The following is a 24,543-nucleotide window of genomic DNA, read 5'->3' as shown; positions in this document are numbered from 1 at the left end:
TGCCTTAAAACTTATCTTCTTTAGGATTAAATGAGTGAAACTATGCTTTCATGTGCCAACAGTAACTAGAAAACTGGAAACACAAAACTATATTTCTACAATTAAGGTTAGTATCAGCTGGTGGCGCAACTCTCAGGCAACAGTGTTATGTGGCTTAGCAATTAGTGGATCAACCACCATGGCTTGTACAATGTGCCCCAATACTGAAGACGGCTGGATCTAAGATCTAATCTCCGGAAACTTTCGAATCAGCATCCCTTTCACTCTTGAAGAAAATTGAAACACGGTGATCATCTCATCACAAATTATGTATCTATGTACTTCCCCTCGCTTTCCACTTTTCAACCCTATGATATCCATACAACCCCAACTACAGTTATGCACCTCCTACCCTTCAATACATGAAAGATCAACCCATGCTTTTTTTATTTCATGATCTGACTCATCTCATCATCAACCACATTTCCTGGAAGACCTTGCTCTTCGGCTTTGAGTGTCTGTTTCCCCTTGCAGTAATCTCCTGCTACCGGCTTTCATCCATTTTCACTTGTGCTTGCTGGCCTGCGCAACACATCTGATAATATAAGAACCAAGAAATAAGAGTCAAGTTGTCAAGAGTACAATACTTAAGTGAACATCATGTTGCAAAACTTACAAAAACTTGAGTATTAGGATTTATGAAACTCCAACCCAACTGTGTTTATAGGTAGACATGTGCATAGGTGGGTTGGTGTTTGTAGGAGAACCCTAATGGGATTCTAACGACCTAAGAGTATTAGGATTTTGGAAAACCTTAAGAAAATCCAGAACCGCATGGATAAGGAATCAATCAAATTAAAAGAAATTTAATAACTCAGCATATAAAGGTCTGATTGGACAGAAACTCCAGTCGACTGATTAATCTAAGGGAACATTTCCTAGATTCACTAGATTAAAACAGTAACTACAAAACAAGTGGGTTTAAAAGAAAAGTAGTTGTAAAACAAAGTCAACCCTACTTGTTTTGTACTTTATTTTTCTTATCTAGTAGATCTAGGCAATTTTCCCTTAATTTAATAGGGAGAACAAGTCTGTAAAATACGATGCAGATCTGACGGTCAGATTTGAATATAATGGACTACCATAACCTGGAACTCACCAGGCCTTCTAGTGAATCCACAGTACAACAATGGTTGAAATCCACAAAACCAGTTACCAAACCTTCTTTGTTTAATCTGAAGTCGTGAGGATGGTCTAGCCCTTACTCTTTATTTATAGAAATAGATAAGAGTCTAGTTAGACTCCATAAAGCAGAGTCTAGAGTCTTTCCTGGACAGAACAGGAAATAGATAAAACTAAGCAAACTGTGAAACTCTCCAATCAATGGCTGTGTTGGGTTTCATAATGCAACTAGGAAACTGAAAAAGTTAAAGAAAACTGACTCCAAACAGGTCTGGAATTTATCAGTTCAGTCCCTACTCCAGCCTTGACGAAGAAATAATAATAATAAACTTGAGGAATAAAGACTCAAAACAAACCCACGATTCTTGCCTTTAGGAGAACCAGAAACCCCACAGGGCCAGAATTTAGGTAAAAAACTGGTTAAAACAAGAATCACAGGCTACAGTGCTGGCCTGGTCTTCTTCCTACGATGGAACTTGAGTTGGTACCAATCATCTGGCATCAGTTCTCCCTGGATTAAAATCAAAACAGATTGAGGTACTCAATTGGAATTAAATATAGAAGTGAAGGGCCATTTTGGAATTTAAATGAATGGGGATGACATAAAACTAACTCATTAACAGAGGAGCTTTTGAGTAATTTTATGAAAACTGTCTGCAAATCACAACCCACGGCACTATCGAACAGTTCAATTACAGACAAAGGGTTAGCAGCTGTGCATAAGTTAACTTTGAGAAAGTGATATATGTTGGAGTTGGTTTGGAGTGGAATGCTCCACTAAATCAGGAAGTAGTACCGGTAAATAAGGGAAGGGAAAGAGAGAGGTCATAGGACTCCACAAATGAATCAAACTCCCACCTTGCCTTTGCTAATGATCACATGATATTCTCCAAAGCAGACATTGTCTCCCTGATGCAGATTTATCACCAAAATGGGTTTGTTTTCTTAGGAATAAGTCTATGGTTGGGTTATATGCATGTTGGGCCTTTGGTCCAAGGGTTTTTTTAATGTAATAGGCAACTTCAATAGTTTAATGAGTCTAAACCATGGTAATAGGTATGCATACGGGATTAGTTACTCTGGTTTACATGTTTTGGTCTAGCAGTGGTTTGGTTCATTAGTTGAACCAGTCATGGGGTCAATAAATGTTTAGAAGGTACTTTTACTTTTACTTTTACTTTTTACTTTTCTAAATGGGGGGATCAATTCACTTTTGTAAGTGATGATGGGTGAAGACTTTTCCACCTTTGGTAGTTGGGGGATGAAGACTTTTCCACCTTTGGTAGGTGGGGGATGAAGATTTTTCCACCTTTGGTAGGTGGGGGATGAAGACTTTTCCACCTTTGGTAGTTGGGGGNGAGAAGTGCTGAAAGGGCACAACAAAGAACCCCTACAGCACCACCTACCTTTGAGGAGCATGTAAGATCTTATTTCAATGGTGATCTTGAAGCAACCCGTCGACGTGCTGATGAATCACAGAAGGTCAAGCTTGAATTAAAGGAGTTCAGCGACAAGCATGATTCCCAGGTATTTTTTGATTGGTTGGTTACTTTAGATAACTACTTTGACCGGTTTGAATTATCTGAGTCGCACAAGATGAACCTAGCGCATACTAAGCTAGTTGGGTCAGCCCGCGAGTGGTGGAGAACCAAAGAAAGGGATCTAAAAGATCATGGTAGATCTCCCATTACTTGGGAAGAAATGAAGTACGAGTTGGCGGGCATGTGCCTATCTAAACATGAACGAAGAATGTACTTCCCTCCACCCGAGTCCCCTTTAAAGTCTTCTTTAGATTTCCAAAAACCACCCACTGGTGACAAGAGCATGAAAGAATTAACAGACCACATGGCCATTCTTGTACAATATGCAAAGGAGCAACATGAGAAGACACCTCCCATCACCGAACCAAAGTCAGAAGTTGAGGTTAGTGTGGAAGAAATTCCAACAATTTCTACTGTCAAAGAGGGGTTAGACAATGATGATCCCATCATTGAGACTCATGTGGAAGAAATCGACATTGAAGACATTGTTCTTGAAAAGTTGGAGCTTATCCCTCAAGTCTTTGCCAAGGAGATTACCAATGTTGAGGACTCTATGAATTCAACTTTCACAACCTATATTGATTCAGAGGATGATCATGTAGAGTTCATTATGCCACCATGGTTCTTTGAAGAGAGAACTCCACACATTGCAGACTTTATCCCCAACGTTCCTACACCACTCGAGTTTTGTTTGGGAATGGTTAAAGATGCTAATCACATGTGGTTTCCCCCTCATCACTACAAAATTCGAGGGCGAATTTTTTCAAGCTGGGGAGAGTTGATGCAGATTTATCACCAAAATGGGTTTGTTTTCTTAGGAGTAAGTCTATGGTTGGGTTATATGCATGTTGGGCCTTTGGTCCAAGGGTTTTTTTAATGTAATAGGCAACTTCAATAGTTTAATGAGTCTAAACCATGGTAATAGGTATGCATACGGGATTAGTTACTCTGGTTTACATGTTTTGGTCTAGCAGTGGTTTGGTTCATTAGTTGAACCAGTCATGGGGTCAATAAATGTTTAGAAGGTACTTTTACTTTTACTTTTACTTTTTACTTTTCTAAATGGGGGGATCAATTCACTTTTGTAAGTGATGATGGGTGAAGACTTTTCCACCTTTGGTAGGTGGGGGATGAAGATTTTTCCACCTTTGGTAGTTGGGGGATGAAGACTTTTCCACCTTTGGTAGGTGGGGGATGAAGATTTTTCCACCTTTGGTAGGTGGGGGATGAAGACTTTTCCACCTTTGGTAGTTGGGGGATGACTTTTCCATTGTAACTTTAAGAGGTGAGGATTTTTTTACTTTTGGTAGTTGGTAGGTGAAGACTTTTCCAACTTTAGTAGTTGGAAGGTGAAGACTTTCCTACCCCAACTTTAATAAGTGAAGACTTTCTACTATTGTTAGTTGAAGTTGGGTATGTAATGTTTTGTTGAGTTGGTCCTATAAATAGGGATCAATTGTAAGCATTCAAGGACAACTCAGAATTTGAAATCAAAGTTTGCTTATGCAACTCTCTTCTTGTGTTTGATCAAGAATCTCTTGTGTTTGATCAAGAAATCCCTTGTGTTTGATCAAGGTAGGGTGGTGTTTGATCCAGTCGATCCACCTTGCGGTGTGAAGCCCGGGTGTTATATTATTGTTTATTGTTCCATCTTTTTTTCATCTTTCAACAAGTTTTAGCAATATCCTATTCTCCATATCTAGAATTCCCTATTCTCTGAGAAAAGATCCTACCCTGGTACTGTTTTGAGCTTCCTCAATTTCAGTATTACATCACTCCCTTAAGACCATTATGTCTTGTTTGCAGCATTTTAAGGGTTGTCAGGCCTTCGCATCAATCCCTCCAAATCTCTCTTGTTCTTAGCTGGAATTTATGATGTTGACAAAGCTAGCCTGGTTAAGAAGACTGGGTTCTCCTCCATTGGCCATCTTCTAGTCAAGTAATTAGGTTTGCCTATGATTCCGACCAGGTTGACAGCTCATCATTGCACTGCCATGTTAGATTTCATTCACAAGAAGCTCCATCTTTGGAAAGGCAAGCTTCGCTCCACACCAGTCTTTGGAATTGATCAAATGAGTCCCTTAGTCTTCTTACACATATTGATCGGGTATTTTCGGGTTACCTCAATCCACCATTAAGGAGTTGGAGTCCCTCATACATGCCTTCCTTTGGAAAGGATCTGAAACATCTAGATTACTTAATCTTATCAGTTGGGCTATCATATGCCTCCCCAAGGAGATGGGAGGTCTGGGCTTGCAAAGAATCAAAGAGGTTAATTTAGATCGTCTTCTTAAGCTTATTTGGAAGCTTGTAGCCAAGAGGAAAAGTATCTAAGGGGATTGTGTCTTCTCTGGTCTTCTTTGCCATAATTCTGTTTGGACCACTCCTTCCATCTCTGATGCTTCCTAGGCATGGCGCAAGACTCTAAAGCTTAGGCCTATTGCTCTTGGGACCACCTCCTTCCAGATTGATGATGGTGCCACTACATTTCTTTAGTTGGATCATTGGCATCCTAGGGTTGTTCTCCTTCACTTAGTTGGTGCTAGGGCCATTTATAGTTTAGGCCTTCCTAAGCAGTCAATGGTTGCCGACATCATTAGTCTTGAAGCCTCCCCCACCCCCCGCCCCCGCCCCCGCCCCCCCCAACCTTCTCCCATCCCCTGTTATCTTCCGTGTGGCAAACCTTCCCTTCCATTGCTAGGATGCCTCTTAGAAGGAGTGCCAATGTTGTTTGATAAACTTCTTCTTCAAGCCTCTTCAGCTCCGAAGCAGCTTGGGGCTCCATCAGATCTCGTGGCCCCTTGTGCCCTTGGAGCAAGCTCATTTGGTTCAAGATTCATAGCCCTCGCCACAATTTCACTGTTTAGAGGGGCCTCTCCAACTGCCTCCCAACGCAGTCTTTTCTCTCTCATTGCCACATTCTAGTCTCTCCTTCCTACTGCTTCTATTGGAATGCTCTTGGAGATATGGACCATCTCCTTTTTGCATCCAAGAACTCCTAGCAAAATGCTGGCAAGGACTATCCTTCCATTTGAGAGGGAATGGAATTGGGTGGATATGACCGTTGTTGGTAAGTCTCCCTATGATGTGGTGGGAAAGCACGCCTTTGGTGCCACTACTAATCATTTGGATGAAGCACAATCTCAAAAAATGGTCTTCCAGTTCCAGATCTTCCTAACAGATTTGGGAAATTTATCTCCTTTGAAGTCATCGATCGTTTCTCATTGTATAGATTCACAAGGAAAAGGCATATTGTTGTGTCCTAGAGTTTGCCTCTCCCTTCCACAGGCCTCTCCTCCTCCCCCTAAGGATTGGCCTTGTTTTGTTTGTATTGTTAGTTCCTTATTGTTTTCCCCCCTTTTGAGGCCCCTTGTTTCTCCTCCTCCTTTTGGTAATGAAATTTTTATTCACCTAAAAAATAATGGGGTTTTAACTTGGGTGATTTTACCAGTATCCCTCCACAAATCTACAAACTCATGGAAACACCCAACCTAATCCCACCCCTCTCTCTCTCTCTCGCTCTCGCTCTCAACTATATGGTCTGGTGAATATCAATAGGTTGGTTCCCACTAATTGAAGTTCTTGATAGCAAATTGTAAATGTTTTCAAATCATTCATCTGCTTTCCAATGAAAACCTGGGTATGAAAAAGATAAGATGATGATGGCACATGGGACTCAGAATTTTAGTTTTTTTTCACAGCAAGCTGATATTCAATGTGCATTGTTCCCTTTGATTTATGAAGCATCTGACTGTTGTCGTGCTTTTATTTTGTCTTCAACAGTTAGTTCCACATGATGTGTTATTCTAGAAGAAAAAGAAGAAGTGGTTAGAGCAGTTGAATAGGACTTAGGAATGATGTCTCTTATGCAAAAGAGGGAGAAGATTTGCATGCTTTGTAGGAATTATTAAATTGAATGAATGGTGGATCATAATATGTTATAGGTTCAGGGTCACATGTAACAACACTGCATGTGCTTTCCTCTGGTGACACGTGAAGAAAATGAGAGCTCATTGACAGAAAACCATAGGTTACAATAAATGCTGAATAGAGTTTGAGACTTCGAGTAGAAAAGGAAAAATGATAAAATATGGAAACACTGATAAATATGGGATTTAAAAACCATCTGCGTTCTATACTTCTATCATAAACTATGGTTTTCTCGGGGGGAAAACACTTCTTTTGAATGTCTGCATTCTGCACACACGACACTCACCAATGATGACCCCCAAAAATAAAAATGAAAAATCTCACCAAGATCATATGAAAGGTTATCCAAGAGCAAGTTAGGTATTCCTCAGGCTTCATCACATTGGGAACCACGAAGTAGTAAGCAGCTTTATCTGTTTAACATGGCACCTTCTCAGTAGTGTTTGATTTTAACATATATTCATCTCAATTATGCTTTGACTGGAATAGGCCATTTGACTGCAGTACCTTCAAGTCTATGCTTAGCTAATTATTTCTTTTGGATTTTTTAACTCATTATTTGGAGAATATCTCCAGAAGCAAAAGTAGCCGCTGCTTCTCACACATAATCTAGTCGCAAGAATCTCACCACAAATATGCCTTTACTCTTCATTTTACTTAAGGACCCACATCAGACAGTCAGTATTCTCGCATGACTTCTCCAGAGTGATCCAAAGGGGTTTACTTTTGATTATCTGAAGCATGTAACTTCGATTCTGAAGCATTTTTTTATGTCAGTACTTCGACTCTTCACAATTATGGAGCAGTTGAGTGAAAAGTTTTCCTTTATCTAAAAATCACTTAACTCATTTCTGTGGGGATCATTTATGGCACTGCATGAATCAAACCAAGTGCTCACCACAAGAATAAAAGGAAATAAGAATTAATATAACAAATAATCACTTCCTCATTTTGGGATCAATCACAGTAAACGAATATTTACTGTAATAATAATAATGAAAAAATAATATTTACTATAATAATCAAAAGGATTGCTCCCCATAATATTCACAGCGGAAAACCAAAATTTGTAAGAACAGCGGACAATGGCAGGGTTGTGGTATACATGTGGGATACATGAGATTCATCCGTTATCTTGATTCTGAACTGAGGATTAGGTTCATGATTCATCCACTATTTGGAAGGCATACATAAATCATGGACTACTTTGTTGCAAAGACTCAAATCATTAGTAGAAGCTCAAATGAATGCAACACCTAACCACTTAAACATTAGCCTTTTAACCTAGGGCATACAGACTTTCAGCATATTAACGAGTGCAGTTCTTAATGTCTATGTTGAAAGTTCATGACTTTGTTCAACTTATACGATGCAAGTATTCTGATATATGCATAATACTTGAGCAATCCTCATTTCTTTATGCCCTATTATGAGCTACATTTCACACAATCTATTTTAAAAAGCAACAGAAAATAAAAGCAGAGACTTACCGTGAACTTCCTGAGGATCAGCTCGATAAGGGAGCATATGTGGTGGGTTAATTCAAGGCGAACCATGAAGGATTGTAGTTCTTCTACAAGAAATCAACATCCTAGTTAACTTGAACCTTGACCTGGTTTTGACCTCAGCTATTCTGGCCATTTCCTCAGTATCTCAGCTTCTCTAGCTATCTGAATATCTGAAGGACAATAAAACTGATGTATAGATTTGAAAAGAAATCGAGGGAGCAATGCTATGGCAGTTATAAGTAAGATGGTGAGCCAATAGGTAGCTGACTTCACCAAATGGTAAATTGTCCTGCAAAAGAGCAAGAATATTAGGAACTACAATGATGGTCCAAGTACAAATCAATGAATATATAAAATCCATCAGACTAACCAGTAATTGGGAAATATTGGTATAGAATCTAATATCACCATGCAAACACAAGTAAGGACTAGAGATCCCCAGGTAGCAACATGAGTAATCAAAACCCAACGTTGTATGTCCATCGCCAAGTGAATAGTCACAAGAACAACCACCGTAATTGTCCATAGACTGCCCATGCTCCATATATCAATAGAACTCTCCTTATAGATGAAAAAAGGTATATAAAAAAGAACAAGACTCTGCCAAAGAGTATCAAACATTGTCATCCAGAAGAGGAACATATTGTAACTTTCTTGTCTATGCCCTGCTTCATAAAGCTTTGGATGCTGCAGTAGTGTCTTATGACTTAGATCCTTGTCCAAAATACCAACAACAATGGTAGGAACAGAAGTATAGAGAACGGAGTACAACATACTACTCCAATCTGTTAACGCAGAAGTAGTTGAAAATGCTGTGTATAATATATACCTGCAAAGAAGGTGAACGCATTCAGTAAGGTATCATAAATCACCAACCAGAGTAAAAATTGACAGATAAAAACTAATGAAGTTCAGTAACCAAGACAAAAAAAAAAAAAAAAAAGAAGGCACCAACTCCCCTGTTAGGCCCTGTCTGGTTGGATGTATAATGTTGTAAATTTAAAGAAGATATAAAAAAAAAATGGAAGTTCTTCAATATTGAAGTAACTCATAGACTGACTCAAAACAAAAAAATTCAACTGAAATCTCTACACTTCTGGATAAAAATAAGGCAAAAGAAACTCTATTGGCCTTCTCTTGGTAAAATATTGGAAAAAAACTTCCACACAGATTTTGTGAAACCATTCCTACATGGGCAGCAAATTTTCCATGTTGACTGAATGCTTTGGTCATTCTGTGTGGTACTTGGAAATTCGAAAGGCCATATGTCAAATTGGTGGTCCATCCTAATCATATTGCTGACCATCATACAGCTTTTACCTCTTGTTTTTAATGGTACAAACAGTCATAACAAAATTGACCTCTATTCTCACAATTCTCCAGCTGCCATATGACATGTGGATATGCCTAATTGGTCTGGAAACAAACCCATGACTAAGTGATGACTGGATTGTCCACAAAGTTCAGGCATCAACAATACTGCCAAGTGGTTGATAAGTTGTCATTGAGGGAATCCCATAATGTCCTTGTAGAAAGCCCACCCCTAAGACATTTAACGTAAAGCATTTTACATCCAACCACACAGAGCCATACTATCATTTATTTACTCAATTTGAAAATCTAATTTCTATGCGTCAACCATCAGCTTGTACCAGTAAATTGAAAAAACAAGGCAGGGTCACATTCACAATTTACGGCCATCTGACACTATAGAGGACCAATAAATTGGAAAGATCAGCAGAATGATGTATCTGTTATTGGTGACCGCCCCGCACCCATGAAATGAAAAACCCCCCCACCCCTGTTGGATGCCCAGCCTTGTGCAGGAGCCATGCAGCCTGGCAGCGATCCCCCTCCCTTAAAGAAAAAAAATCATGGATTGCTTTTCATAGGGAAAAACAAAATACACGGTGAGGTAGAGTTGAGATGGAAATGTGCACTATATGCATGGCTAATGCCATTGCCAAATGGCATCCCATCAGATGGATAGCCTAGATCTGCTTGCCATGGAACATCGGCATTTACAAACAAACAAGCTTCGTAAGATTAAAGAACAATGCCATATTACAAAGTTCTTCGTACAAATAGATTGGCATTCCATCACTCGGTATTTAGAACCACGTTTTCAGAGTGGACCAGTAATAAATTCTAATACCATAGTCTAAAAAGCTTACAAGTTACAACAGTGCAAAGTATGGAGATTTTTCCAAAACCAAAGATGTCCAAATGCAAAGAGATTCATGCATACAAATAGGAGCAAGAACATACCAGAACAGCATCATTACAAATACGGCATTACGGTAGAAATTGTAGAGAACCAAGTAACCAACACGCTGATAGTTCCAGTGTCCATGGACAAGAAGCAATCTTTTCAGAAATCGAAACTGCCCCATGGCAAAGTCTGATGCCATCACTGCTTGTCGTCCTTCCTGACCACATATCCCAACCCCAACATCCGCCATTTGGATCATTGAAACATCATTAGCCCCTGTCACAGATGTTCCAGGTAAGCAGAAAGTAAGACTGCTCACAAATAATAACTTCTAAATACACATTTGCTATTTACCAAAGAAATATGTTAGAGAAACCTAACTGAAAAAGAAGAAAAAGAAATATGTAGTGCCTTGCACCAGCATCTCAGGAGGATCTCAGGTCTAATCAACCTAGACTTAACCCATGTCCCAACAAATTTGGGTAGATCACACAAAGCCTATTTTTCCATTCCCCTCTTCAACCATCTAACAAGGTAAATTCAGGTGACTTTAAAAATAAAAATAAAAAGGGCTAATAACAGTGGCCTCCCCTGCAGTTTATCCTTATATTAGAACCAACCCCTGTAAAACTGAAAATTACACTGTACCCCCTAAAGTTGACAGTGTATCAACTCTTTTAGTGAGAATCTGTTATAATATGGCGTGGCTCGGTAGATATTTTTTTAAAGACCTAAGTACCCTTACAGGGTTGTGAACTTCCTATTATACCCTTTCAACCCAAACCCAAAATGCCCCTTTCTTCTTCCGCAACCATGGGAACCCTAACTACCTGCAACCTTCCATTGTGAACTATCACGCTGCAAACCATCACTCCGGCGGCAATCCATGAAACCTCCAGTGACCATCATCATCACTCTAGCGACAACTGGAAACAGCCTACTATAGAAAGGATTTGTAATCTGAGAAATCTTCTTCAACAGAGTAGAACCCAAACCCCAACCCCAACACCATAAAGGATTACATAAAGATGCAAGTGAGGTATGGAAGGGAGATCATATCCGGCCAGAGTAATGCGGGGCTGGTGGGTCCCAAGACCCAACTCGGATGGCTGTGGCCCCAATTAAACACTTAAGCACTTATGACTAAGATTAAGTAGCAAACAGTAAATAGATTGATGTTTGCAATTGAGTGGCAGTCCAGTAATTAGATTGAAGTTCGTAAGGGTGGAATGGCACTTTTGTAAATAACCAGAAATTTCTACTAAGGAGTGGTAGAATCATAATTCTAAGAAACTTCCAATTAGAAGTAGCTAAGTAACTAAGATGGGTTAAAGGGTATTCTGGGAATCAAAGTTAAAATAAGGACATAAGGTATTAAAGGGCTAAGGCAGGGGTATTATTGGGAAAAATAGCAAATAATGTTAAAACACCACTCACAATTGAAAGGGTCTTCTTCAGCCTTGGAAATTCCTAAAACCTGCAAGAGATGCCTCTAGTCCAGGTGAAGGTTCTCACAGTTCAGGCCTAGGATTGGGCTGAAATTGCAAGTGTAGGATCGCATAATCCATCTCTATCAAACCGACCAAAATAGTCCCAAAAGATCAAGTATTATGTTCAGATTCAACTCCTGAAATCACAAGGGCTGTAGGTACAGATCTGGTTAGGGTTGCAGCCGCATCCCCCACAGAAGGGATCACTTTCAGGCCAGAAATTTAAGGGTTAGAGTCGCCCCTCAATGATGAACTAACACCTAAAAGTTTGTGAAGAAAGAAGATGAGATGAGGGAGATCTATCGATTTCTATGGTCACCAAAGTCCACTTCAAAATAGGGCAGCAGGAATTATCGTGATACACTCCAGCAAGAACAGTAAAGAAGAAGCCACCGGCTGATGGGGAAGGGGAGAGCAGAGATTTCAGAGGGAAAGAGAGAGAGAAAGAGAATCGCACAAAGGGGGGTGGAAGGATGTCTCGCAGGGAAGGAGAGGAAGAGAAGAAGGGGAAAAGGAATAGCAGGGAAGAAGAAGGGGGGGTTTGTCTTGCCAGACAAGGAGGGAATAAGAGAGAGAAAGGGGCGAGGGGGTAGTCACGCACTTCACAAAATCAATTATTAATTCATTCCCAAAAATCCTAAAAATTCTAATAACCTTGAACCCAAATCAGTAACTTTGATCCCAAATTGGATCCGGTTCTTGGTCTGAGCTCTCAAATGAGTTTGGGTAGATCCATCGAAGTGCTCCTGCATCACAGAGTGAAAGGTTCTGCTGTGAAGCAAGGGAAAATACTTCCCGATTTGCACATTTTAGGCCTGAAGAATGTTAATTTGCCCAATGTGACTTAGAGGAAAATGCCACCAGTGGAAACTTCTCAGGAACTTGAAGATTGAATGGGATATGGGTTAGGCTAAAAGAAACTAATCACTTTGTTTACCCATCATAGAACCTGCTCTGTTTTTTATTTTTTTCTGCAGCTGTCCCTTTAATCCACCCAAAACTTCATTGAGACTCTATTTTCTGGTTTGGGTTTGTTAAATATACCTGGGCGATGCTTTTGATAAAGTAACAGTTCAGGTCATTTGGTATTCAAGAAGTTCCAGCCCTCCTTCTTAAGTTCCAATCTACTGTCTCATCATCTTCTTTATAATTTTTGAAATACAGAAAATTTTACTAATAAATGCAATCCTCATGTTGTTCTAGCCCTCTGTTTGATTTTTCTTGAGAAAAGAGTTCATACTTAGCATCTGAGCCATATGTGTATGAATTTCTGAACCCTTTTTGACAAAACCCTTTAAATCGTGAAAGGGTATTACCCAAGGGCCACCTGTAATGGCTCCTCCTCTCAGGAGAGAGAGAGAGAGAGAGAGAAGAAGAAGAAGAAGAATCAGTGGTGGCCTAGTGTGTGCAATGGAGAAGATGAATGACGGCCTTGATTGGGAGGAAAAAGATGGGTTTCATTGGGAGATGAGATTAGGGTTTGTCATAAAGGATTTCTTGACGAGTTAAATAAGATTATTATTATTATTATTATTATTATTATTATTATTATTATTATTATTCATCCAACAAAAAAAAGATTATTAGTGTTTTAGTGCGAAGAGTATGATTATCTTTTCCTTCTTCTAACTTGACACCGTCAACTGCAGGGGGTACAGTGTAATTGTCAGTTCTACAGGGGATGGTTATAACATTAGGATAAACTGCAGGGGAGGCCACTGTAATTATCCAAATAAAAATAAAAATAAAACTGTTGAAATTCAACATGAGGAAAACAAAAAGAAATTGCTCCACCCAGCCCCACCCCACAAAGCAATGACCTTCAAGATACAAAATAAAAAATAAAAATAAAAAACTCACCATCACCTATCGCTCCACCCAGCCCCACCCCACAAAGCAAATGACCCTCAAGATACAAAATAAAAAACTCACCATCACCTATCGCCAGTGTCATGTCATCAGTCCGGCTTTTAATGAGATCAACAATCCCAGCTTTCTGCAGAGGAGCAACACGACAACAAAGCACGACCTTACAGGCGATTGCCAGATCGAAAAGCTGTTGAAAAAAGAACATCTAGCATGTGAGACAGTTTCAAACATGAATAGCAACTATGAACAGAATTCTACACATCTACAAAAATACAAGAAACAGACTCTGGATAAGGTGTAAAATAAATAGCATTTGCAATACAGAGCATAGTTATCAAGGCATTACTAATACAGAGCATAGCTTTCGATGCCTACGCGGCTTGTTGGTGTTGTCTTGACATCCAGGCCAAGCCTAGACGTCGTGACAACTATGGTACAGAGCTTCAAACATGTAAGTTGCGATTGAGATATCTTAATTTAGAAGGTAAAGAGTCATGCCTCTGGTTCCAGATCTTTCTCCAAGATATACACAAGGCTGTTCCCATCAATTACCAGAGCTAGTGGAGCAATTTTCATTCCTACAGCTTTCCCTGCATGCAACTGTGACACACTAGAAGATCTCATCTCATCAGTAATGTGGAGATAATCATTCTCAGCATTTTTTTTATGTTTCAGATCCTTATTCATGCATTTTGCTGATTTGACCCCATATTTAGACTTAGCATCAGCCAAAAGACGTCTACATTCATCCTCAGAATTTCCATTGACCACAATCTGCTGCATGTCTGGTGTCAAGAGTTTGCATGAGAGACCAATTGAGATTGCAGTCTCTTGCTTATCTCCAGTAAGAACCCAGACTTTGATTCCTGCTTGCCGGAGGGACTCAATAGTTTCTGGCACACCATCTTGCAGTTTGTCTTCAATTCCAGTAGCCCCAAGAAGATTTAAATTACATTCAATAAGAGCTGCAGTTTGACGTAGTTTCATTGATCTCTCAGTCAACGAAGTGCTTGCATCCTCATACCTGTGTTGCCACTCCTCAAATTCTGCAGCAGTAAGATCCCTTGCAGCAACAACAAGTGTGCGTAAACCTTCTGATGAATATTCAATCAAATGACTCTGAGTTGCATTTTTTATATTAAAAGTTATATTGCCACCGGGATCAATCTCATCTGTCTGTTTTGCTAAGATACTGAACATTGAAGTATCAGCACCTTTCACCAGAACCTTTACAGCACCGTTAGGAAATCTTATGACTACTGACATTCTCTTGCGCACACTATCAAACTCATGCAGACCCAACACATCCAACCTAAATTGAAAATAGAAATCACAGCATTATGAAGGCACAACCACAGATATGAAGATCCTTCAAGGGAAAATAGATAAACAAGCATGAAAAATATGTCATCAATTACAAAATCATGTCAATGGGTGGCAAAGTTTCAAGATATATGCTTTTCAATCGACCAAGGAAGACAGGTGGCATCATTCCATATTCCAATATATGCAAGACAGGGAGTTAACAATGTGGAAAAAAAAGTGATAGGGGCATCGATACAAATTGATCAACAAATATGAAAAATGTGATTGCCAAAAATTGTGTCACCAACTTCAAAACCATATCAATGGGCGGCAAAATTTCAAGATATATGCTTTCAATTGACCAAGGAAAACAAGTGCCACCATCCCATATTCCAATATTCAACTGAAATATCCTTGCTGTCGTGGTGTAACAGAAGAAAACCAAATTAACGAAAGACAGGCGGGTAACAACGTGAAATGTATATATATATATATATATATATATAAGTCATAAAGGCATCCTACCTTAGTTTCTCACCATTGACATCAATCACAATGTGCCCAGAAGTGCGCTCAATAAGAGTGTAACCATAAGCTGAGGCTGCAGCAACCAAAGCTTGTTCATCAGGTGATTCACCCTGATAGTCAATACCTCCAACATTTTCATGTAAGTCACTTGTTGTATTGCTAGAACATGAACTTTGTCTAAGGATTGGGATCACTGTATTACAAGCTGCCAGAGTAAGGAAAAACTCATGTGCAGCCACTCTCTCATCTTCATCCAAGTCTTTATGCAATAATTCCACAAGTTCACTGTCAGCGATGATCTCAGATTTAAGCTTCCATCTTCTTTCAGCAGCTCCTGCTGCAACAAGGCACACAAAATTACGGGCTCAGAACACAAAGTAGAGTAACATTTGACAAACAGGCTTTGCAAATGCAAGTCCTATTATCATCAAGAATCCTCTGTCACTACTTTAGCCGGCTGCTTCCTTCACCAGGCAGGAAAGCACATGTGCAGGGATCACAATGAAGTTGGGTAATCAGTAATCACCAAGTGATTAAACCACCTTCAGATGATCTTTCTCACCTATGAGGCAGCTAAAAGGAGACAAACAAGTTGCAGCAGAGAGGATCCATATTCTACTCAAATCACCAATTACGTCAGAAAAAGTAAACATGTCAAACATGATAATTGTAACCCATGAAGTGCTAATAAAAGTAACAAGAATAAACGAAATAAATGGAAAGAAATGTGCATCATTATGTATAAGAATATGCATTCTGTAATACCGTGAAGAGGCCCAAGAAAAAATTCCCTAAGCATTTCAACCTAATGTTCTATTACAGGTTCTCTACAATTATTGAATCTCCTATAAGTATAAAACATCAAGGTAATCCCATCTAAGCGTGTCACTACTTTTACAATCGATTGTCATTCAATGAAATAGAGAATAGAACCTCTCCTATTCACTTAACGATGTACTCACTAGCAGTTTTACCAGAACACTACAAACTAAGTATTCAAGCTGACATGTGGAACCAGCAAGCATCATCCTAATAATGAGACAGTGATGCTACAAGCCAATGTAGGCAATACATGTTAGCAAATGACAATCGTAGACAGAGATTTCCTTTTGAAAAACACCAAGGTTCCAACAAATTGATTCTTCAAGCACTACAGGATTTCATTCTTAAAGCTCAAGGTTTCTATTAAACGATTTATTGTGACACAGAAAGGGAGAGTACTTGCAGTCATCATCTTCTCCTTTGCCTCTCTCAACAACACCAACTTGTTCAGATGCTCCTCTGTTTTCCAAGCCTTTTCTATTATTTGTTTTATTTATGTGGCAAAAGTTGACTGGCCAGCCTGCCCACCTAAGCTTGGCTGGGTTGCTACCCCATTCTGCCACATGGCATGTCAGATGAACTCCATATCATTGTCTACATGGAATTCTATTATTAGAAAGAACTATTAGAAATTCTACGGGGCAGTGTTCACTGAAAAACATTTTAAATACAAGCATTCGCCCATTTATTATGTGCCTTGTGCCTGTGCACGTAACTATGTTTGTATCCATGAAGATATGTAAGTAGCTACGTATAAATTTCAGTCTCCTGGAAAGCACACCTAGGTAGGTAATGTAGTACTAATTTAAGAGGAAAACCAATACTGAAACAGAGAGAGAAAAGTCCAGCATAGGAGAAACTATATAGAGTTAAATCACAAAATCAGAGCAGGTTGAAAACCTGGTCGAGTTCTCCTTTTATGGGTGATCTTTGTTCAAAATCTCAGCTTGATCCAATGGTTGGATCTACATTTTTGGGGAATTCCTAGTGGCACTAGAATAAGGGTAAAACTGTCAAACTAAAAGTCTGATCAAAGAACAAATAACAGAATTATTAAACCCAGTAGAAAACCAGCATATGGTATAAATTTCAGGCTCAATAGAATAGGAAAGACCCTAACTCGAATTCAAGTTTCAAGTCTTGACGATGCAATCCTACTTGAGGTATTGATAGAAGTTTTATGAAATCGGCACATCAGAACACCATCAAATTAACAAAATTCTAGTGAGTAGGATTGCTATATCACAGGAAGCTAGGACCGAACAGAAATTGCCATACAGACAGGAGCAAAACAATGGCATCCGGGCTTCCTGCCACAAGGTATTGACTGTTTCACACCAACCACACCTTGAATAAAACAAGGGAAGAGTGGAAGACTCTCCACACAAAAAAGCTGCAATATAACAACTTTCAAGCCCCTTGTCTTTATTTATAAAAAAGCTAATAAGCAGTATTTGAATCTGGGTAGGAAACCCAGTAGCCGATTCCTATTACAATGGGCATTCCTTTAAAAAGTCTAAAGTGGACATTAAGAAGTATGCAGACCCAAACTTAAATAAAAAGAAAAGAAACAAAATATCTAACTTAAACTGAGCCAAATAAACCACCGGTTCAACTGGGACTGACTCAAAACAACCTGAAACATAAAACAAATGAACTAAACTTAAATCAATGTGGACCCAGTCCTTTCAAATAAGCTGGGCCATGCTAAGTCTGGACTTTCTTGGACCTCCTATGCTGATAGGTCTTCAGTATTGCACCAGAAGGGCTTAATGTATGGCTCAAATATCTGCAACATGGCAATTCATATGGGCCCAAATTTTGAGGGAAAGAAGATGCCACCTGCCAGATATCAAATTTCATCCTAAAGGGAGTTGGCCACATGGCAAAACAAAACTTAAAACCCTAGGACTACCAAGAAGGTGCACCCTAATACATGAAATACCAAGAGGGTGCATGCCAATACAGGGATCCAAGGACATGTATGTGAGCTGCTTCATTAAATTAGTCCATGAAATAAGATACATAGCTAATCCAAACCACGTTATCTCTATCCAATGGTCAAAATTACCACATCGTCATTCCATTGTGGCAAAAAAGGGTGGGCCATCAAGGAACCTCTTCCTACGTGGGTAGTGTAAGAATTTTTTACGAAAATATTTTTTCTGTTGACCATGTCATATTATATGATACAAACAATAAAATGAAACAATAAATACCTATCAACTTTTGATAAAACGTATCATATAGTATGAATACAATAGTCATCATACTATTACAGTATGAATACTGATTAATTTTGAAATACTATCTACTAATTATGAACAACAGCAGCAACTGATAGTCTGATAACTGGTAAGAAACGTTCATTACTGCACATCACATAAAGGTATTGGCTATAATTCTTTACATAGTGCTCCATTGCCTTTATTTCTATATATGTTAGTGCAGCTGACACATCGAAACCCAACATGCATGCTGCATACAAAGCTAACAATGCTGACAAGCATTATCAACTGCATCCTCATATCTTAAATCTTGAGTGGAAGGAGAGGGGAAGATAATTGGACCACAACCATATGTTATCCTTGAAGATCTCACAAGGAAAAAGATTGATTTCCAAAATATAAAAAAAGCGTAATAATCTGGTTGTTTGTAATTAATTAGGATAAAAATAATCCTAGGGGATGTTATGAAAATTCAGATAAACCTTTTTTTTAAGGCCAGGGGGGACCATTGCACTCTTATTCAATGAAAAAGTGTGAAGTGACACTTCATCGAATGCATCACCTAGACACCTAGTAAGAAATTTCATAGCATATACAAAATTATTATAAAGATTTAACAAGAACAAGAAAAGCACAAACAATATTGGACAAAGTAACAAGTTACTGTTCATCTCAATTAAGTGTTGCATGTTCAATGCTTTTGGGACCACGAAATCCAACGGTGCAAAATTCTAACACTGCTGCCAAGCAACTCTAAAATGTAAAGCAAGGCCAGACAGGATCAAAACCATAGTTTCCAAGGTGTCACCTAGGTGTTGTCTAGGCAAGCCTAAGCATCCAGGCTCTTTCTTGGGTCCAATGCAACAACACGCCTTGTTGACACTTCACAAATTTACATTGATTTATGTTTACTGTTGTTTTTTATGAATTTTCTTAGTATAGCATATGTTTTGTCTATTATTAAATATTTTTCTCATAATGGGTCATTACTAGTATAATTATAGCACATTGCATTGATATGGCTTTTATGTTGCATACAAGCATGATTATATAAAATTATCACTGTTACATACTTATAGGGAAAAAAAAAGCTGCCTGGTCAGATGGCCCATGCGCCCAGACACGGGTGCGCAAAATTACCACCCCACCCACTGTGAAATCAAAAATCTCATTCATGTTGATGTCCCTACAGGTGCTCCTTTTGGCCCCCACGTGGTGTAACTGTGTAAAGGCCATGCGACCAAGCAGCAATCTCCTGCCCACTTGCCCGTATTTGCATTACATATAGCCATATATTGCATGCCTAAGGCACCCCTCCAATGCCATGGGTTGCTAGTCGCCATGACAACTATGATCAAAACCATGTCATTAGAAGATCTCACGAGGAAGAAAGATTGATTTAAAACAAAGAAAAGAAAAAAGAGGATGGAATACCATCTCAAAATCTATGTTAAGTGACCAAAAAGAATCAATAAAAATGCATGAACTATGAGATAGTCCTTAAAAATGTTACCTCCTTGTAGGTAAGCCCATTGCAAAGCTTACATAACGAAACATGACAGGTCATGCTTTGCTTAAATAGAACAAGCATGTTTAAACATAATCCTAACTATAAATGGATCACTTCTAGTTTAATGATTTCATCAACCTATGAGTGCTCACAGATGCAAAAAATGTGAAGATATTAACCAATTCCACAAATTTGCAAAGTAAAGTAATAATGACAGCCCTATTTTAGACATCTCACTCAACAGCAGGTCTTAAATCAAACTTACATGTCATAACAGGCTGTTATTAGAGCATAATCATAATTGATGATAAACCAGGAGAGGCCAATCCAGGACCAAATAGAAAATATGGCTGTACCTGAAATGGAAGCTTCCGACAACGAATCATCTGTGATATTAGAGGAGCTCCCATAACTCTTCCCATATACACTAGCTCTCCGGAATTCCATTTTGTTTTCAGTCAGTGTCCCTGTCTTATCTGAAAATATATAGCGTATCTGCCCTAGATCCTCATTTATATTCAATGATCTGCACTGAAACCTTGAATCAGAGCCACTGTCATACATATGCTTATCCTCGATCATGAAATATGATTGTCCTAACCGGACCAACTCCATGGTAATATACAGAGAGATTGGAATCATTATCTGAAACACTATAATGGAGCTCAAAAATGAGAAAAATGTCTCCATAGCAATCCCATAGTATTTATACTTTCTCCCATTATCGCGTCCATTTGTAATGTATCTTTTTCGGTAGTATGGCAATGTATCAAGCTGATCCCTCTCTTGTTCAAGCCACAGGCCCATCCCAAGTGCCACAACTGCACACATGACAAAAAGAAAAACTGACAACCATAAGGTTTCTCTATTCATGTAGCTTTCAAGTCTGCTTCTTTTGGAAGGGGATGCTGTACTGTTCAACATTGCTTTAGTCTCCTGCCCCGCATATACAACAACACCAATTACCCATTCCGTGTTTTTCAGCTGGCACCCACGCAATATGATGTTTGATTGGCTGAGGGGAAATCTCTGCCCATTGAACTCCATATTGGCTGTAAACTCATAAATATTCCTATTTGGCTGTTCACATTTTACAAGCCCTGAAATGGTGTGGTCTTCAAAAACAATTGAAACTGTTTCTTGCCGAGCGTACCTAGTTTTTAGGTTTGACTCACCATCCAAATTTATTGTCTGGATATAAGCTATCCCACTTGGATCACTTGTCGCCAACAAAACCATGTCAGACGGTATGGATTCATTGGCACCTATTTTTACAACCTCACCAGCTCTTATCTTTTTCCATTTCTTCAGTCTGAACTGACCAGATTGAAGTACTAGGGCCTCTCGGTTGTTCTCTTTCTGATCTGATCTGTGCCTTCGCCAATCTTCATAGCCATCCTTGAAAGCTGTAACACAAAGCACAAACAGGAGAGGGAAAAGAGAGACTGTTCTTCCAAAAACGGCAAGAGGCGGGAGCTGGTTCAGAGCAGCAATAGCAAGAAAATACAAATAAGCAACCCGATGGAATTGGATGAAAAGATTCTTGGGCAGGAATGTGATCACAGTGTACTTGCTGGTTCGAACCTCATTCCCAGTGAATTCATACTTGTCATTTGTCTTCCTTGGATCATTAACATAAATTAATCTTGGATTCTCTTCCGATGATAAATTATCTTCAAATTGTAAACTTTTGTGGCGGATCCGCTGAGATTTGCTCACCCTTTCCTGCAACACAGATGTCCCAGAAATTTCTAGAGTTGGTGGGTATTCCTGAAGCTCCATTGATCCCCAGGATACCATATGCCTGGTTTCCTTTGTGGGGCATTCCAACTGAAAAGATTGGAAGAACTGGGACTCAGCAGATTGGAACCTTTCTAAGGTCACAACAGAATCAGTGTAATCAAGAGGTTTCTTATAACAAACTGTATCTTCAACAGAGACAGTATCACTGTCCTTTGCATCTAAAGAATTGCTTTGAGCATCATCATAAATTGAAGAGGAGAAGGAAGCTCTGGGGCGGAGGAAGCTCAAGGAGCCAGTATTCAAAGGCTGATGTGGCGGCTCCACAGATGAAGGATCTGGATTACAAGATGATGATGACAACAATGGTCTGCTGGAAGTCATAAATAATAATCCACGGAACGCATTGCAGAGATCTGGAAGGAAATTCTGAATTTCTAAAGATTACTATGGAGTATGGACAAATTGGCCGCACAATAGCACCCTTCTGTCCTCGGCCAAAGCAAACCAGCCGCAGAAGATTGAGCACTTTTTGGCCGGAAATGACGACCCATCTCATCTAAGCACCCATTTCATTTCTTGGACAATTGGTCAAATGGAGGGCAGAGATCTCGCAATTTACCACAAAATATTGTCAACTTCTTTTTCCTTCCTGCGCAGTGATTCATATCATTAACATAAACAGTGTCCATAATGGCTTGCTCGCTTCACAATTTGCTTTCATTATCCCTTGGCACGAAATGGTTCAATCCTGCTGTTATGAAAATTCTTAGAAATGTTTTTGGGGAGAAAATTTTGTCAAGTTCGTGGTACCTCCATTTGCAGACCTCGGAAAGTCTGCTGAAACTCACATATGTATTATGTAAGAGGATCCTCGATGCTTCCGAACTTGAATATAGCTCAAAAATGAATCGAATCCAGTTGGTGCTGAAGGCTGTAGAATTTAACCAAGTCTCCGCCTCTTCTCGCCTTAATTTACTCGAAATATCCCTTGCCCTCTTCCCTGTGTAACAACTCTGGATCCGTAACAAATGCGGAAAGGAACGGCTTTTCCTACGCGATATATGATGGACCAGAAAATCGTTATCGTCTGTAAGCCTGTTACAATCAAAATCCACGACAGCCACCAAGAAATCAAAGATCAGCAGCCCATCAATACAGAAGCACCAGAAAAACAAAAGCAGACAACAACATTGGATCTCCTCAGACTTGTTCTAGACCAGAGTAGCTCCATTTCTCCCTCGTTTTCTTCAGGATTATAGGTTTTTAAGCATATGATGATCCAGCAAGAAGAAATTCAAACATAAGCAACAGAAATGCCAATGCCACTCGTATACGCCTACATAAATCAGTCAAGCATCAAAAAAAGCATAAGATCACCATCACCTTAAGCGAAACGAACGCCAATTGGAACCCTATCTTCTCGACCTTGACGAAAGAGACTGCAAAAATAACTGTAATGCACTGAATCCGAAATCATACTAGAAGACAAGCCTTTCTCATTGGATCTGCAATACAGATCTGGTCGTTTCTGTAAGTAATTTTCTCACTTACATGACGAATATCGGCTTTTCTGTGCTGGCAGATTGATCCGATGGCTAGGGTTTTTTTAAGTCTGCAACAGGTGAGAGAGACTGGTCGAACGGCTCGAAGTGCGAGAAAATCGGATGATGAGAAATTCAGAGAGACAGAGACGAGTGGAAGAGCACGATTCTTGGATTTGCGTTTCGGAAGTAAGACGGTGAGTCGTCTCTCTCCTCAACACCACGTCTGCTCTTTTACACGATAGGGGCATCCAATTCCAGCCTTTCATAGCGTCAGTGTCATTGGAGGTCTTATTTTGTTCTATACCAATACGGCCCCCTACTCTGTACATATAATACAGAAACGCCACTGGATACTTTACCAAATCCGTTGTGTAGATGAGTATCGTAAAACCAGTGGGTTCCCAATTTGGAAAGAAAACCTGCCAAAATCGAGGGGATCCTGTGGTAGGTAGGCCATGAGCTTCGGGTGATTAAATGTGCGAACCGGCACCAACCCAGACCGATGTTATACGGTACATATTGGATTGGTATCGGTGTATCATATTGATATTGGTCATGGTTGATATCGATATAAATTGGCCCATTTGATTCCAATACCTTAATCGATGAAGCTCGCCGAACTTATGGTTTCAAAAATAATCAAACCATTCAGAATTGGTCAAACCTAATCTTGGTTTCGCTTATTGGTTTAGAGCAATTCATCCATGTTAGATTTTTACATTGGCATTCTTTCGGAAGTAAGAAGAGAGTTTTCCTCCATTGTCGATGAAGGAGAAGTAAAAGTAAAAACAGAGATTAGCAAAATAGACAGTCAATTACATACTCCTTCACATATTGAGACACCTACCTTGAACCTATTTACTACCCTATCGACCATGTATATCACATAAGCAACCTTACAAGTTATAGTTACATATATCTATCGTTGTTCTTCAAAATGCAAATATTTAATTGTTGTTGATAAAAATAGCAAAAAATAGATTTTTCAGGATCAAAAGGAAAAAAATATAGAGATAAACACTATGGGTACTTGCAAACAATAACATACGACAGGGAAAGTCCTTTTCATGTAAATGGATGAGTCATGTTGCATAGTATAGATTATCCAATGATTGTTAGTAAAAACCCAACCCACCTCCACCAAAAAAAAAA

At 39.2% G+C, this 24,543-nt stretch overlaps 1 protein-coding gene across 4 annotated transcripts; it reads right to left on the bottom strand.

Annotated features, from left to right (window-relative positions):
• On the bottom strand, positions 1 to 23,634 carry LOC122085595 (phospholipid-transporting ATPase 1-like). Of its 4 annotated transcripts, none has more exons than XM_042654074.1 (9): positions 23,231 to 23,634; positions 20,461 to 22,942; positions 15,542 to 15,881; positions 14,210 to 15,023; positions 13,775 to 13,898; positions 10,409 to 10,628; positions 8,511 to 8,969; positions 8,123 to 8,429; positions 1 to 574 (listed from the first exon to the last, which is right to left on the bottom strand). In XM_042654074.1, the coding sequence occupies exons 2-8, from the start codon at positions 22,226 to 22,228 to the stop codon at positions 8,261 to 8,263; spliced, it is 3,894 nt and encodes a 1,297-aa protein (XP_042510008.1). In that variant the 5' UTR covers positions 22,229 to 22,942; positions 23,231 to 23,634; the 3' UTR covers positions 1 to 574; positions 8,123 to 8,260. The 4 variants fall into 4 exon arrangements, with proteins under 4 accessions (XP_042510008.1, XP_042510005.1, XP_042510009.1 ...); XM_042654071.1 differs by having other exon boundaries at positions 1 to 561; XM_042654075.1 differs by having other exon boundaries at positions 1 to 561; positions 15,542 to 15,878.
• Positions 23,635 to 24,543: the final 909 nt, after the last annotated feature.

Source organism: Macadamia integrifolia, chromosome 8, assembly GCF_013358625.1.
Source record: "Macadamia integrifolia cultivar HAES 741 chromosome 8, SCU_Mint_v3, whole genome shotgun sequence".
Lineage (NCBI taxonomy): Eukaryota > Viridiplantae > Streptophyta > Magnoliopsida > Proteales > Proteaceae > Macadamia > Macadamia integrifolia.
This window is presented reverse-complemented; position numbering and strand designations above follow the sequence as displayed.

Coding starts and splice junctions, on each gene's coding strand:
- LOC122085595 (XM_042654074.1), bottom strand. CDS start 22,228: ATGACTTCCAGCAGACCATTGTTGTCATCATCATCTTGTAATCCAGAT. Junction 13,899..14,209: donor AGAAAGATCTGGAACCAGAG/GCATGACTCTTT, acceptor TTTTTTCAACAG/CTTTTCGATCTGGCAATCGC. Junction 10,629..13,774: donor GACACTGGCGATAGGTGATG/GTGAGTTTTTTA, acceptor CATCTGTGACAG/GGGCTAATGATGTTTCAATG.